General features: G+C 44.1%; 1 protein-coding gene across 1 annotated transcript; it reads right to left on the bottom strand.

Annotated features, from left to right (window-relative positions):
- Positions 1-13123: 13123 nt before the first annotated feature.
- LOC124695309 (beta-glucuronosyltransferase GlcAT14B-like) lies at positions 13124-16876 on the bottom strand. Its single transcript, XM_047228165.1, has 4 exons — positions 16366-16876; positions 14925-15000; positions 14730-14845; positions 13124-13823 (listed from the first exon to the last, which is right to left on the bottom strand). The coding sequence occupies exons 1-4, from the start codon at positions 16874-16876 to the stop codon at positions 13309-13311; spliced, it is 1218 nt and encodes a 405-aa protein (XP_047084121.1). The 3' UTR covers positions 13124-13308.
- Positions 16877-17212: the final 336 nt, after the last annotated feature.

The following is a 17212-nucleotide window of genomic DNA, read 5'->3' as shown; positions in this document are numbered from 1 at the left end:
TATTAGAACTTGAGAACTATTGAGCCTCAGTATCGAGAAGAATCGGACGATGATCAGATTTAGCATAATCCAGATTTTAGAGAGTTGCACCAGGATGCATTTCAGACCAGGTGTTATTAGCAACCGCTCGGTCTAGCCGTTCACGAATCCTGCCCCTCCTCCAGGTAAACGCATCACCAGAGAAGCCAATATCTTTGATCTCACAATCTGACAAAACATCTCGGAAAGCTTGCATAAGGCTGCGGTCTCTGATTACCTCCTTCTTTTTCATGAGAAAAGACAATCTCATTGAAATCTCCTAAGACAACCCAAGGTAAGTTATGCTGAGAGTGCAGATTTCTAATTCTGTCCCAAGAAAGATGTCTATCCTCCCACCGTGGTTCTCCATACATACCAGTTAGTCTCCAGACTTTATCCGGACCCTCCATAACCTTAACATCTATATAGTTTGGGTGAGAAAAGATTGTAATTTCTCTCTTCCAAAACATCAAAACTCCACCACTTCTATTAGTACTAGGATTGACAATTTTGAAGTCCATTTTTAGCCTCCTTATGAGACAATCTGCCGGGTAGGAATCTAAGTGAGTTTCAGAAAAGAAAAAACATAATAGCAGGAACATATCGCCTTTGGACATCCGAAAGCGAACGAACTGTCGGGTCGTTCCCTACACCCTGACAGTTCAGAGATAGGATCCTCATTGCGACCGGACAGACCCGTCAAACGAGCCCGCCGATCCGAGTGAAGGGGAGTCAGCTCCATCCTTCTTAGGTCTTTTATTTCTATCCTTGTCCTCCTTATCGGCTAGACCTTCAGCCGGGGGAATCCCATCCGTTACCATAGCCAACGCAAGATCATTCTTTTCATGTTGTACTCCTTCAGAAGGGCTGATCAACTCATCCTTATCCATGTCCAGAGCATGTTTGGCAAGCGGAGGAACAAGATTAGTCTTGTCCAAATCCATGGCATTAGTTTTCCCTGGGCTGGTGCGTTATGCCTCCATGGCATCATCGATAGGGCATCATGGATACACCACGCCCTCTTTGGTCTCTACTTCTTCCTCCAAAGGAATCACCACCACGGCCAAATCTGCCACCAACGCGACCACCCCCTCTTGAGAAATTCACACCTCGACCGTGCCAAGTATCCCAGTCAGCCTTCAAGAAATCGCCCCATTTTAGGGATGTCTCATCATGTTCACCTGAGCCACACTCGAGGTGAGAGTGACCAAAAAATCCACAGGCTCCACAACATTTTGGGATCTTCTCATACTGCGATTGAAAGGGTTCTCTGACTCCAGCCCTCGAGATGGAAACAAACCTAGATAACACCTTCCTGACATCAAGTTTAACCCTAACTCGGACACAATTTCTCATTCCCATAGAATCCAACTCAATTTTAGACACTGCCCCAATCTTTTTCTCAATCAGATGCTTCACAATCAATTCCTTCCTGTAGACGATGGTTAACTTATGAATTTGAACCCATGTTTCAAAGAAGTTCATGTCAATGAGATCAGGATCTCTTAGTCCATCACATTCTTCAATACATACTGTGTTCTGTCTGAATAACCACGGACACCCTTCTTTTACTTTTAACCAATATCCCAAACAAGTGAACAGTGAAGAGATTACCCTCAAGATGATCGAATTCGACTCGCTGGGCCGGGGACCAGGCGTTGCGCATATGTTGTTCAAAGGTAATCGGGCTAAACGAATTGGTGGTATGTACATTGACAAGAGCCAACCACTTCAACCCTTGTTTGGGCGCCTCCTCTTCATCCTCAATAATCAGATCATCAAATGCATCATCCTCTATCCCCAGACGTTGCATCAGATCGCCGATCCTCTCCTCCTTTTTACCCCCGAAGAACTAGCCTTGTGATGGCGCGTGAGACACACGTCCGTTGGGAACCCCAAGAGGAAGGTGTGATGCGTACAGCAGCAAGTTTTCCCTCAGTAAGAAACCAAGGTTATCGAACCAGTAGGAGTCAAGGAACACGTGAAGGTTGTTGGTGGCAGAGTGTAGTGCGGCGCAACACCGGGGATTCCGGCGCCAACGTGGAACCCGCACAACACAATCAAAGTACTTTGCCCCAACGTAACGGTGAGGTTGTCAATCTCACCGGCTTGTCTGTAAACAAAGGATTAGATGTATAGTGTGGATGATGATGTTTGTTTGCGAAGAACGAGTAAAGAACAATTGCAGTAGATTGTATTTCAGATGTAAAGAATGGACCGGGGTCCACAGTTCACTAGTGGTGTCTCTCCCATAAGATAAATAGCATGTTGGGTGAACAAATTACAGTTGGGCAATTGACAAATAAAGAAGGCATAACAATGCACATACATATATCATGATGAGTACTATGAGATTTAATCAGGGAATTACGACAAAGTACATAGACCGCTATCCAAGATGCATCTATGCCTAAAAAGTCCACCTTCAGGTTATCGTCCGAACCCCTTCCAGTATTAAGTTGCAACAACAGACAATTGCATTAAGTATGGTGCGTAATGTAATCAACACAAATATCCTTAGACAAAGCATTGATGTTTTATCCTTAGTGGCAACAGCACATCCACAACCTTAGAGGTTGCTATCACTCCCCGCATTCAATGGAGGCATGAACCCACTATCGATCATAAATACTCCCTCTTGGAGTTACAAGTATCAACTTGGCCAGAGCCTCTACTAGCAACGGAGAGCATGCAAGAACATAAACAACATATATGATAGATTGATAATCAACTTGACATAGTATTCAATATTCATCGGATCCCAACAAACACAACATGTAGCATTACGGATAGATGATCTTGATCATGATAGGCAGCTCACAAGATCTAACATGATAGCACAATGAGGAGAAGACAACCATCTAGCTACTCGCTATGGACCCATAGTCCAGGGGTGAACTACTCACACATCGATCCGGAGGCGATCATGGCGATGAAGAGCCCTCCCGGGAGATGATTCCCCTCTCCGGCAGGGTGCCGGAGGCGATCTCCTGAATCCCCCGAGATGGGATTGGCGGCGGCGGCGTCTCCGGAAGGTTTTCCGTATCGTGGCTCTCGGCATCGGGGTATTCGCGACGAAGGCTTTAAGTAGGCGGAAGGGCGGAGTCGGGGGCGTCACGAGGGGCCCACACGCTAGGGCCGCGCGGGCCCAAGCCTGGCCGCGCCGCCCTAGTGTGTCGCCACCTCGTGGCCCCACTTCGTATCTCTCTCGGTCTTCTGGAAGCTTCGTGGAAAAATAAGACCCTGGGCGTTGATTTCGTCCAATTCCGAGAATATTTCCTTTGTAGGATTTCTGAAACCAAAAACAGCAGAAACAAAGAATCGCCTCTTCGGCATCTCGTCAATAGGTTAGTACCGGAAAATGCATAATAATGACATATAATGTGTATAAAACATGTGAGTATCATCATAAAAGTAGCATGGAACATAAGAAATTATAGATACGTTTGAGACGTATCAAGCATCCCCAAGCTTAGTTCCTACTCGCCCTCGAGTAGGTAAACGATAACAAAGATAATTTCTGAAGTGACATGCTATCATAATCTTGATCAATACTATTGTAAAGCATATGAGATGAATGCAGCGATTCGAAGCAATGGTGAAGATAATGAGTAAACAAATGAATCATATAGCAAAGACTTTTAATGAATAATACTTTCAAGACAAGCATCAATAAGACTTGCATAAGAGTTACTCATAAAGCAATAAATTCTTAGTAGAAAGCTTTGAAGCAACACAAAGGAAGATATAAGTTTCAGCAGTTGCTTTCAACTTCAACATATTTATCTCATGGATAATTGTCAACACAAAGTAATATAACAAGTGCAATAAGTAAACATGTATAAAATCAATGCACACAGTTTACACAAGTGTTTGCTTCTAAAATAGAAAGAATAGGTAAACTGACTCAACAATAAAGTAAAAGATTGGCCCTTCGCAGAGGGAAGCATGGATTACTATATTTGTGCTAGAGCTTTTCATTTTGAAAACATGAAACAATTTTGTCAACGGTAGTAATAAATCATATGTGTTATGTATAAGACATCCTATAAGTTGCAAGCCTCATGCATAGTATACCAATAGTGCTCGCACCTTTTCCTAATTAGCTTGGATTAACATGGATTATCATTGCATAGCATATGTTTCAACCAAGTGTCACAAAGGGGTACCTCTATGCCGCCTGTACAAAGGTCTAAGGAGAAAGCTCGCATTAGATTTCTCGCTTTTGATTATTCTCAACTTAGACATCCATACCGGGACAACATAGACAACAGATATATAATGGACTCCTCTTTAATGCATAAGCATTCAACAACAGTTAATATTCTCATAAGAGATTGAGGATTAATTTTCCAAACTGAAACTTCCACCATGAATCATGGCTTTAGTTAGCGGCCCAATGTTCTTCTCTAACAATATGCATACTCAAACCATTTGATCATGAAAATCGCCCTTACTTCATACAAGACGAACATGCATAGCAACTCACATGATATTCAACAAAGGTAAAAGTTGATGGCGTCCCCGTAAACATGGTTACCGCTCAGCAAGCAACTTGTTAAGAAATAAGATACATAAGTACATATTCTTCACCACAATAGTTTTTAAGGCTATTTTCCCATGAGCTATATATTGCAAAGACAAAGGATAGAATTTTAAAGGTAGCGCTCAAGTAATTTACTTTGGAATGGCAGAGAAATACCATGTAGTAGGTAGGTATGGTGGACACCAATGGCATGGTTTTTGGCTCAAGGATTTGGATGCACGAGAAGAATTCCTCTCAATACAAGGCTAGGCTAGCAAGGTTGTTTGAAGCAAACTCAAGTATAAAACGGTGCAGCAAGACTCACATATGAACATATTGTAAGTATTATAAGACTTTACATCGTCTCCTTGTTGTTTAAACACCTTAACCGAAAAATATCTAGACTCTAGAGACCAATCATGCAAACCAAATTTTAACAAGCTCTATGTAGTTCTTCATTAATAGGTACAAAGTACATGATGCAAGAGCTTAAACATGATCTATATGAGCACAAAAATTGCCAAGTATCAAATTATTCAACACATTATACCATTTACCACATGCAGCATTTTCTGTTTCCAACCATATAACAATGAATGAAGTAGTTCAACTTTCGCAATGAACATTAAGGATAAAGCTAACAACATATGTGTTCATACGAAACAATGGAGCGTGTCTCTCTCCCAGACAAAGAATGCTAGGATCCAATTTTATTCAAAGAAAAACAAAAATAAAAACAAACAGACGCTCCAAGTAAAGCACATAAGATGTGATGGAATAAAAATATAGTTTCACTAGAGGTGACCTGATAAGTTGTCGATGAAGAAGGGATGCCTTGGGCATCCCCAAGCTTAGATGCTTGAGTCTTCTTAAAATATGCAGGGATGAACCACGGGGGCATCCCCAAGCTTAGACTTTTCACTCTTCTTGATCATATTGTATCATCCTCCTCTCTTGACCCTAGAAAACTTCCTCCACACCAAACTCAAAACAAATTCATTAGAGGGTTAGTGCATAATTGAAAATTCATGTATTCAGAGGTGACACAATCATTCTTAACACTTCTGGACATTGCACAAAGCTACTGAAAGTTAATGGAACAAAGAAATCCATCAAACATAGCAAAACAGGCAATGCGAAATAAAAGGCAGAATCTGTCAAAACAGAACAGTCCGTAAAGACGAATTTTTTAGAGGCACCAGACTTGCTCAGATGAAAATGCCCAAATTGAATAAAAGTTGCGTACATATCTGAGGATCACGCACGTAAATTGGCAGATTTTTATAAATTGTCTACAGCAGGGGCGGCTCAATTTCGTGACAGCAAGAAATCTGTTCCTGCGCAGTAATCCAAATCTAGTATTGACTTTACTATCAAAGACTTTACTTGGCACAACAATGCAATTAAATAAAGATAAGGAGAGGTTGCTACAGTAGTAAAAACTTCCAAGACTCAAATATAAAATAAAGTGCACAAGTAAAATAATGGGTTGTCTCCCATAAGCGTTTTTCTTTAACGCCTTTCAGCTAGGCGCAGAAAGTGTGAATCAAGTATTGTCAAGAGATGAAGCATCAACATCATAATTTGTCCTGTAATAGAATCACAAGGTAACTTCATTCTCTTTCTAGGGAAGTGTTCCATACCTTTCTTGAGAGGAAATTGATATTTAATATTACCTTCCTTCATATCAATGGTAGCACCAACAGTTCGAAGAAAAGGTCTTCCCAATATAATGGGACAAGATGCATTGCATTCAATATCCAAGACAACAAAATCAACGGGGACAAGGTTATTGTTAACCATAATGCGAACATTATCAATCCTCCCCAAAGGTTTCTTTATAGCATTATCAGCAAGATTAAGATCCAAATAACAATTTTTCAATGGTGGCAAGTCAAGCATATCATAAATTTTCTTAGGCATAACAGAAATACTTGCACCAAGATCACATAAAGCATTACAATCAAAATCATTGACCCTCATCTTAATGATGGGCTCCCAACCATCTTCTAACTTCCTAGAAATAGAAGTTTCAAGTTTTAGTTTCTCCTCTCTAACTTTTATGAGAGCATTTGTAATATGTTTTGTAAAGGCCAAATTTATAGCACTAGCATTGGGACTTTTAGCAAGTTTTCGTAAGAACTTTATAACTTCAGAGATGTGACAAACATCAAAGTCTAAACCATTATGATCTACAGCAATGGGATCATTGTCCCCAATATTTTGAAAAATTTCAGCAGTTTTATCACAAACAGTTTCAGCAGCTTTAGCAGTTTCGAGCAATTTTGCACGCTTTGCACTAGGAGTAGAAACATTGCCAACACCAATTATTTTACCATTGATAGTAGGAGGTGTAGCAACATGTGAAGCATTATCATTACTAGTGGTGGTAATAGTCCAAACTTTAGCTACATTATTCTCTTTAGCTAGTTTTTCGTTTTCTTCTCTTTCCCACCTAGCATGCAATTCAGCCATCAATCTAATATTTTCATTAATTCGAACTTGGATGGCATTTGCTGTAGTAACAATTTTATTATCATTATCCTTATTAGGCATAACTTTCAATTTTAAAAGATCGACATAAGAGGCAAGTCTATCAACCTTAGAAGCAAGAATATCGATTTTATCAAGCTTTTCCTCAACCGATTTGTTAAAAGCAGTTTGTGTACTAATAAATTCTTTAAGCATGGCTTCAAGACCAGGGGGTACACTCCTATTATTGTTGTAAGAATTCCCATAAGAATTACCATAACCATTACCATTAGCAGAAGGATATGGCCTATAGTTGTTGCCAGAATTATTCCTATAAGCATTGTTCTTGAAATTATTACTTTTAATGAAGTTCACATCAACATGTTCTTCTTGGGAAACCAATGAAGCTAAAGGAACATTATTAGGATCAACATTAGATCTACCATTCACAAGCATAGACATAATAACATCAATCTTATCACTCAAGGAGGAGGTTTCTTCAACAGAATTTACCTTCTTACCTTGTGGAGCTCTTTCCGTGTGCCATTCAGAGTAATTTGTCATCATATCATCAAGAAGCTTTGTTGCCGCCCCTAAAGTAATGGACATAAAGGTACCTCCAGCAGCTGAATCCAATAGGTTCCGCGAAGAAAAGTTCAATCCTGCATAGAAGGTTTGGATGATCATCCAAGTAGTTAGTCCATGGGTAGGGCAATTCTTTACCAAAGATTTCATTCTCTCCCATGCTTGAGCAACATGTTCATTGTCTAATTGCTTAAAATTTATTATGCTACTCCTCAAAGATATAATTTTAGCGGGAGGATAATATTGTTATCACCAGAATTCGACCGGATCAGAGGTGGGCCGCGATTGGAGATGGGCTTGAAGAATATACATAGAAGGAATACATGAATCGGCCTTGTGTATCAAGTTTGGGCTAGTTTGCCCGTGTATCTGTAACATAGTAGGATACGTGTCGTTTAGAAGTTAGAGTTTAACCCGTGCACGGTTAGGTGCACGCCTGAATTAGAAAGCCCCCGGACTATAAATATGTATCTAGGGTTTATGAAATAAACAACAATCAACGTTCACCACAAACCAATCTCGGCGCATCGCCAATTCCCCCGTCTCGAGGGTTTCTTCCGGGTAAGCATCATGCTGCCTAGATCGCATCTTGCGATCTAGGCAGCACACGTTTATTCGTCGTTCATGCGTTGCTCGTACTGAAGCCTTTTTGATGGCGAGCAACGTAGTTATTATAGATGTTTTAGGGTTAGCATTGTTCTTCGTATCATATGCTATCGTCGTGCAACCCTTAGGCATCTAGCCGCCCTTACGCCTATCTTGGGTGTAAGGGCGGCACCCCGCTTGATCATTGTTTAGTAGATCCGATCCGTTATGATTGCTCCTTGTTCCTCAAGGATTAGTTTAATATCTGCATTGTTAGGCCTTACAAACGGGTCGAAGGATCCAGTGGCGCGTAGGGTGTAGTTTGCTAGCCCTAGACAGGATGTTCCGAGGATCAACTTCGTTTTGGTTTTTAGGCCTTGTGTAGGGTCGGTTTACGATCACCGTGCGTGGCCGCGAGGCTCGATCACGAGTAGGATGTTCCGATTATGCGGTGAAAACCCCAAATCGTAGTAGGTCGTTTTAGCTTTATCTTGATCAAGCAGGACCACCATCTGATCGTACACCTCGTACACATCATGGGTGGATCGGCTCTTTGAGCCGATTCACAGGACAACCTGAGAGCCGATCGAGGCTCGTATTTAATGTTTACGTGTATGCCATACAGGAAACTAAGCGAGGCATCATCCAACACCTTCCTGACCAGGTATAGGTCAGGTGGCACGCCCTTGCACCAGCATCGGACGTGCGTGCAGAAGGCTTTGCGGGCCGTCGCTCGGAGGGACCAGGGCCAGCCGCAGTCCTGGGAGATTCCCGGCTCTACGGTGTTGCCCGTCGCTGCCCGCCGGTGGGTTTCTGACCGCAACACATATCTACCAATAAAAGCATCTTTACATTTATTCCATGAATCAATACTATTTCTAGGCAGAGATAGCAACCAATCTTTAGCTCTTCCTCTTGAAGAGAAAGGAAGCAATTTTAATTTTATAATGTCACCATCTACATCCTTATACTTTTGCATTTCACATAGTTCAACAAAATTATTAAGATGGGCAGCAACATCATCGTAACTAACACTGTAAAATTGCTCTCTCATAACAAGATTCAGTAAAGCAGGTTTAATTTCAAAGAATTCCGCTGTAGTAGCAGGTGGAGCAATAGGTGTGCATAAGAAATCATTATTATTTGTGCTAGTGAAGTCACACAACTTAGTATTCTCAACAGTACCCATTTTAGCAGTAGTAAATAAAGCAAACTAAATAAAGTAAATGCAAGTAACTAATTGTTTTTGTGTTTTCAATATAGAGAACAAGACAGTAAATAAAGTAAATCTAGCAACTAATTTTTTTGTGTTTTTGATATAAGAGCAAACAAAGCAGTAAATAAAGTAAAACAAAGCAAAACAAAAACAAAGTAAAGAGATTGGATGTGGGAGACTCCCCTTGCAGCGTGTCTTGATCTCCCCGGCAACGGCGCCAGAAAATATGCTTGATGGCGCGTGAGACACACGTCCGTTGGGAACCCCAAGAGGAAGGTGTGATGCGTACAGCAGCAAGTTTTCCCTCACAAGAAACCAAGGTTATCGAACCAGTAGGGAGTCAAGGAACACGTGAAGGTTGTTGGTGGCAGAGTGTAGTGCGGCGCAACACCGGGGATTCCGGCGCCAACGTGGAACCCGTACAACACAATCAAAGTACTTTGCCCCAACGTAACAGGTGAGGTTGTCAATCTCACCGGCTTGCCGTAAACAAATGATTAGATGTATAGTGTGGATGATGATGTTTGTTTGCGAAGAACAGTAAAGAACAATTGCAGTAGATTGTATTTCAGATGTAAAGAATGGACCGGGGTCCACAGTTCACTAGTGGTGTCTCTCCCATAAGATAAATAGCATGTTGGGTACAAATTACAGTTGGGAAATTGACAAATAAAGAAGGCATAACAATGCACATACATATATCATGATGGGTACTATGAGATTTAATCAGGGCATTACGACAAAGTACATAGACCGCTATCCAGACATGCATCTATGCCTAAAAAGTCCACCTTCAGTGTTATCGTCCGAACCCCTTCCGATATTAAGTTGCAACAACAGTACAATTGCATTAAGTATGGTGCGTAATGTAATCAACACAAATATCCTTAGACAAAGCATTGATGTTTTATCCCTAGTGGCAACAGCACATCCACAACCTTAGAGGTTGCTATCACTCCCCGCATTCAATGGAGGCATGAACCCACTATCGAGCATAAATACTCCCTCTTGGAGTTACAAGTATCAACTTGGCCAGAGCCTCTACTAGCAACGGAGAGCATGCAAGAACATAAACAACATATATGATAGATTGATAATCAACTTGACATAGTATTCAATATTCATCGGATCCCAACAAACACATGTAGCATTACAGATAAATAATCTTGATCATGATAGGCAGCTCACAAGATCTAACATGATAGCACAATGAGGAGAAGACAACCATCTAGCTACTGCTATGGACCCATAGTCCAGGGGTGAACTACTCACACATCGATCCGGAGGCGATCATGGCGATGAAGAGCCCTCCGGGAGATGATTCCCCTCTCCGGCAGGGTGCCGAAGGCGATCTCCTGAATCCCCCGAGATGGGATTGGCGGCGGCGTCTCTGGAAGGTTTTCCGTATCGTGGCTCTCGGTACTGGGGTATTCGCGACGAAGGCTTTAAGTAGGCGGAAGGGCAGAGTCGGGGGCGTCACGAGGGGCCCACACGCTAGGGCCGCGCGGGCCCAAGCCTGGCCGCGCCGCCCTAGTGTGTCGCCACCTCGTGGCCCCACTTCGTATCTCTCTCGGTCTTCTGGAAGCTTCGTGGAAAAATAAGACCCTGGGCGTTGATTTCGTCCAATTCCGAGAATATTTCCTTTGTAGGATTTCTGAAACCAAAAACAGCAGAAAACAAAGAATCGACTCTTCGGCATCTCGTCAATATGTTAGTGCCGGAAAATGCATAATAATAACATATAATGTGTATAAAACATGTGAGTATCATCATAAAAGTAGCATGGAACATAAGAAATTATAGATACGTTTGAGACGTATCACCTTGTTTGATGAGTTTGCCAGACTCGCCATGATCCCGGCGCAGAGGAAACTCCTCACGAGCTTGCACGTCCAACGCAATGCGATCACCTGGATCCAGAGCATCAAGATGATCCTCGACGATGGCCACGAACGTCCCTCCTCCGACCAGAAACGGCGGCGGTAGAGTCTAAAACCCTAATCGTCCTGTCTCCAGAGCGTTAGGTCACAGAAGCCCGGAGATAAACAATGTTAATTCCACCGATCGCTGTTTAATAGTAAAGATAATCTTTTTTTGGCGACTCGTGTTCTAACTTATAAACACGTACATATACTTTCTTTTTTAAGAGGGGGAGTTTCCTTTAGATTGTTCATCTAAAATTTGTCATTTTTGTCTAAGCATATGTGCATGAAAATTTTGGGTATGCATATACATACATGCATCCTCTACATAAAATTTTTAGTTGAAAATTTTGAAGGTCTAAAAATACAAATTTTTTGCCCGCACAATATACCAGGTTTTGTTGGACCTAGGTGTTGCTCCGTATTTTCGCCTTTTTTTTAGCGTAGTGATTGGCGATGAGCGTCAGCTGTACTGGTTAGAGCATCTTCAGCTGTTGGAGCTCCCTAGGCCGAAATCCGGCGCTATTTAGCGCCGGATGGATGTAAAACTTGGCCTGGGTAGGACCATTTTCCCAGCGGCGATCCCAGTGGAAAGACCGAATTTGAATTAAACAGAAATAGACGAGAAATAGACGAAAAACGTTGAAACTTAGGTGAAATTTAGAGATATTTAATAATATAGGCGAGTTTTTACATATATAGGCCGAATTCGTAATGTAATTGGCCAGAGGGAAACATAAACTAAAATTTAAAAACGGCGTTCTACATGCCGAAATGGCGGTAGAACGCCGTGTCGCCACCGTCCTACGTTGGCGGCACTTGCTAGCTGCTCTCGCCGGGAGCCCAACAGCTGGACCCCTGCCCAGGGTCGCCGAGGCGTGGTGGCGACAGCGTCGGCTTGTACCACTCATCCTTGCTGGAGTCCTCCAGCTTGATGAGCGGCGCGCCTCTGGCGGGTTGTGCGGCCGCGGTGGCGCGGCGCCTCGCGGCGGCCAGGTCCAGCAGCCGCCGCTGCTGCTCCGCCTCTTCCCTCTCCCGGTCCTGCCTGGACCAGGCGAGGGCCGCGTCCATGGGGAGGGCATTGTTCGCCGCGCCATCGCCGTAGCCCGCCATTGCTCGCTCGAGGAGATTGGGGAGAGAAGTTTGTGCTGGGGAGAGTAGGGAGACGGCGGTGGTGAATGCGGTCAGACACGGCAGTTCCGTGGTAAATAGAGGGAACCGCACGTGAATTCGAGCCGACGGCATTAACTCGCCGCGTGGAAGCGACGCGTCCGGCGAAGACTGACCAGCGGCAGGATTTTACAGCGCACGGAAGACGATGCGATGAGGACGACGATCGGCCTTTCTCGCCGACAAGTCGAGGCCACCAGGCGCGCGGGAAGTTTTCTCGACGTTTCCCACGCTTTCGTTTCCTCCGAACTCGACAAGCATGTCCCAGTGGCCGGGGATGACATGGGCTCGCCGGATGGATAAAAGTCCAAATCCGGGCGAAAACGAGAAACCGAGAGTGCGGCTGGACCATTTTTTGCCATCCGGATAAAAAAAGGGCTGCGGGAGGCCTCGTCGGGGAGACGTCTGGAGATGCTCCTAGACAATGGAGCTGTGGTATCTTCCCATGTCTATTGGCCAACAATTCGAATCGCTGAGCTTCGCTGTGGCGTCTGCCCATGTCAGCTGTACACGACGCTCTTACTGGATGATTTAATGAGTTTCACTTGCTTCACGCTTACATGTTAATGAAATGGAGTTTTGGATATGATTACACTTTTCAGGTACCGTAATTTGGTTCTCTAAGTACGATGGAGCATCAAGTGTGTACGTGTATGAGTTCGGTCGCTCTTCGAGCTTCAGTTGCAAGTATACAGCACGCTGTGTCACTGTGGCTACCTGCTACCGCAACAACAATCAGAACCACCTCAGGAACACTTTGCCCCTGAACACTACAAAAACACTAAAAGCTGGCTACGTGTGAGTAACAAAGAGTGTTATATACACTGTTTAGGCCTGAAATTGTCAGGTTCCAACAGTTTCAACAACAACTTCTCTAGCTTCCCCGAGCCTTTCATTGGCCGGAGAACAAACGACCTTCCGAAGAAGCTACAAGGGTCTTTGCCACCGACCGGGCTACCCAAGCACCATCCACCTGGCGTGAAGTGGTCGGGCCGTCGCTTCAGCAGCTCGGCGTCGATCATATCCAAGACTGGATCGTCGTATGTGAAAGAGTGTGCAAACGGCGTCCCGCTGTCCCTCATCGCCGCGAAGTGCTCAGTTGTCAGATTAAGAGGGTGTGTCCGAGGGGGGTTATCCCATGCCATGAAACGGAGATCGCTGTTGACGGTGGTGTTCTGGTAGTACTTCGAGTTGCAGATCACTGTGTGGAAGTACCCCTCTGAGGACGACAGGAAGTTGGTGAAGTACATGAGTAGCGTGCGAGGAAGGTTGTCCCATCCTAGTATGCAAAACTCCAGGAATGGCCGGCTCAATATTACCCACGACGAACCTGCACCGGGAGAATAAGGTCATTGGTTAGAGATCACATTAACACTGTAACAAAGAGTCTGCATTTGGCTCTCAACATATAGACCTATGTGCCAGTTTCATCTTCAAGAGAATGGCGGGTTCATCTAGAAAATAAACATAATTCTGTAAAGGGATTTCCAGTTTATGGTGAATTAACACTTGTAAGTTCTTCTTTCAGGTTAAGCCATTAGCAGACCTTTATGCATTGTCTTGCTTTAAAATGTTGATGCCTAAAGGACTACGCGGAAGTGGAAATATCAAATATTATGCTACCACATATTCCCTTTTTTCTTGAAGATGCTAGCACTTAAGGAACATTGCAGTCCATGAGAAGGGTAGAGCCATCATTGCAGATTCGGTGTCGTTTCTGACTAAATTATGAGTGGTCACTATTGCCCGTCCGACAACAGAGTGATGCATTCTTAAGATCCTGGCTAGCATAGATCTTCGTAACGCACAAAAAAATGTTTATATAAACCCCCAGATGTATTCAATCTAATAGGTCAACTGGTTGTTGCTTGTCTTAGTTGATGATCAAAAAGGCATATGGCTGATGAATTTTCTAGCCCAATCTCTGTGTATAAAATAGTTTGCATAAGCATTATTTATATCTCTTGCACTACAATACTTCATATGCAGAACTACTTCACGTCCATGAATAAGTTTTATCAACAACCTCCAGAGTATTATGATGACAATCGTGAATATAGCAATGTCATAGTTCTACAGTCATACACAGCAATTTGTATGGGAATCTAGTTGTAGTTAAGAGAGTATTGTGAACAGGAGGTAGATAGGCAGCAGCATAGTGTTCTATGCTTATACTATTGAACTAGTGCAGAAATATTTGGACTGTGTTAAGTACAAAACAAGCATGAGACAATACCTACAAATATTTTGAAAGCTGAAGGCAAGCTTCTTTTCTCCTTTGTTGTTATGACCTCTGTTTTGTTCGAGATCTGCAACGCTGGATCTACAATGATTGGTCTTGCCATTTGATGCCTGCACACGCAACCAAGGAATCATGATAAAGAACATATCATCAGATGTTAAGAAACACAAGGGAAAAAAAATCCCTTACTCCTTCCAACCGATACTGCTTGTGTGCTCGATGAAGTTCAGATCTCTTGGAAGATATGAGAAAATATGAAGGAGGTCTGTCAAGTATGAGGGGAAGGACATGGATGTTAATTTCAGAAGTGACACCAACTAGTTTGATAGAGCGCTGCAATCCATAAATGTGCTACCAATCAACATATAGGTCCACGCCAATATTTTGTTCTAACAACTAGGGAAAAATGGAAACCTCAAGAACTACAAGTGAGACCAGAAGCACAAGCTATCTTTGGCTCTTTGCTTTGACACGGATTCCTTAAAATTATAATAGTATTATAAATAGACACCCAACACTGCTGCCTTGTGTTGATGTAACATCCAGAATACTCCAGATGAGTTGCATACAAGATGATGAAATTCACGCTCTTTTTACCTCAGCGCAATATTTTCTGTGGAAGGAACAGCAATACTGGCTAGCCCAAAAAGCAGCTTATTTATTAAATCCTTATAGTTAACAAAAATCTCAAGTGATGCAATGGATGACTGCAGTATTTATTGCAATTTTACCGAGACATTTATAATAGCTGATGTACCATATATGATGAACTTGGAAAATTTTGCGTTTTTCGGTGAATGTGGAAATATTGGATGCCAACTGTGAGACAGCAAGAGAGGGCGTAACACCTGGCAGTGTAGAGTGCAGGGTTATTTGGTCATCCATTTTCACAATATAAACACTACAGTCTACAGGGTATGAGTAGTTCTGGGTAGATGTACGGAGAAAAATAAGATAACTGAAAACACTCAAGCTAGGGTTAGACAGATAGCTTTGCCAATGATACTGTTACGGATAGCATTCCTTTCAGGAGGTCGCTGAGGCAGATTTTCAGGATATGTGAAATTTTAAATATAGGATGAAGGAATGAAATTGCCAGTCCCCTTCTGGATTTACTAATCAGCTCGTCTGCTTGATGCAGTTTTGAATGCCGCTGCGCAGTTGGGAAGCACAAGAGTTGATGATGTGAAGATGTGACTGGGATCCCTGGTGTGTTGAACGAAGTGATGAATCTGAACTCTGAAGCGCTGATGGTTATGTTTTGGTTTATGTTGCTCATCCCACCCCTTTTTTTTTTACTTCCCAGCCAGCTTTATCTATATTATGTCACCTTCCTTTTGTAGCCTGAACTTATCGTTCAACAGAACTGGCCTACACCAGAGTGCAGCGAGAATAGCACTGTTCTAACAGAAAAAACTGATTTTGGGGAGTTATAGCAAATGAATATACCTTACAGAGGAGCAGCAGCATAATAAGGTCCTAAATGAGCAGAAGCTAAAACCAAGCTACAAGCACTATGGCACACAATCTATAGTTTCGGTAAGTGTAATGAATGCTCTAAAACTATAAAACGCATTTAACTAGTAGAGGCAATGGAATCAAGAAGGAGGTAGCTGAAATTAGTTAGTACCATCTTGGGGCATGAGCGGGTAGTCGGAGGCGCTGAGATTGATGAACCAGCTCCACCCCTGGAACTCCTTGAGCATGAGCGCGGCGCCGTGGAGCGTGGCGGCGAGCTCGGTGGGGCCCCGGCGCGAGACCGCGGCCCACTCCCCGGGCGCGGCGACCCGCACGTTGCCGTAGCGGCGCGGCGCCTCCTCGCCGCGGACGAAGGCCTCGAGATCCGCGCGGTCCTCGTCGCCCGCGACCCCGACGAGGTAGTAGTTCCAGGGGTGGTAGAGCGCCGCGAGCAGCCTCCGGATCCGCGGGCCGTCCCCGGGGCCGCCCGAGATGAGGTAGGCGAGCCTCGGCGGCGGCAGCGGGGGCTGCTGCCTGCCCCCCAGCTGCGACTGCGAGCGCGCGGAGCCGAGCGCGGCGTAGAGGATGGGGAGCGAGAGGAGCGGGAGCGCCAGCAGCAGCCAGCGCGGCCACCGCTGGCGGTGGTGGTGCGCCTGCGGCGGCGGGTGGTGCTTCCTCGTCATGGCCGGCCGTCGGCGGGGCGCCGCGGGCGGGCTGGAGGCGGCGCTAGAGCTCCGGCATTCGGTGCCCGGTGGGTGGGTCGGGTCGCCGGTGACGCGTACGGACGGTGACCTATCGGACGGAATGGAGGCGCTGGGCTTAGCTGGCTGGTGGAGGTGAGGTAGCAGCGTAGGTGGAGACGGTGGCAGCGGCGTTTCGTGCAAGCAAGTCGGGGGCAGTGTACGGTGCAAAGCGTGTTGCGTCTGACGCGGAGTGCAGAGCGCTTCTGCTAGTACTCTTTTACTTGAGATTAGCGATGCAATTACGGGATCATTTTATAACGCTCCAGAGTCCACACA

The sequence above is a fragment of the Lolium rigidum genome, chromosome 3 (assembly GCF_022539505.1).
Source record: "Lolium rigidum isolate FL_2022 chromosome 3, APGP_CSIRO_Lrig_0.1, whole genome shotgun sequence".
NCBI classification, from domain to species: domain Eukaryota; kingdom Viridiplantae; phylum Streptophyta; class Magnoliopsida; order Poales; family Poaceae; genus Lolium; species Lolium rigidum.
The sequence above is the reverse complement of the archived record's forward strand: the minus strand, read 5'-3'. Positions and strand labels throughout refer to the sequence as shown.

What these genes read in the sequence shown, in the direction of transcription:
- LOC124695309 (XM_047228165.1), bottom strand. Translation starts at nt 16,876, where the DNA reads ATGACGAGGAAGCACCACCCGCCGCCGCAGGCGCACCACCACCGCCAG. An exon ending in CCCGCTCATGCCCCAAGATG is followed by an intron (nt 15,001 to 16,365) that starts GTACTAACTAAT and finishes CATACTTGACAG; the next exon opens with ACCTCCTTCATATTTTCTCA. An exon ending in AGCTTTCAAAATATTTGTAG is followed by an intron (nt 13,824 to 14,729) that starts GTATTGTCTCAT and finishes CTCCCGGTGCAG; the next exon opens with GTTCGTCGTGGGTAATATTG.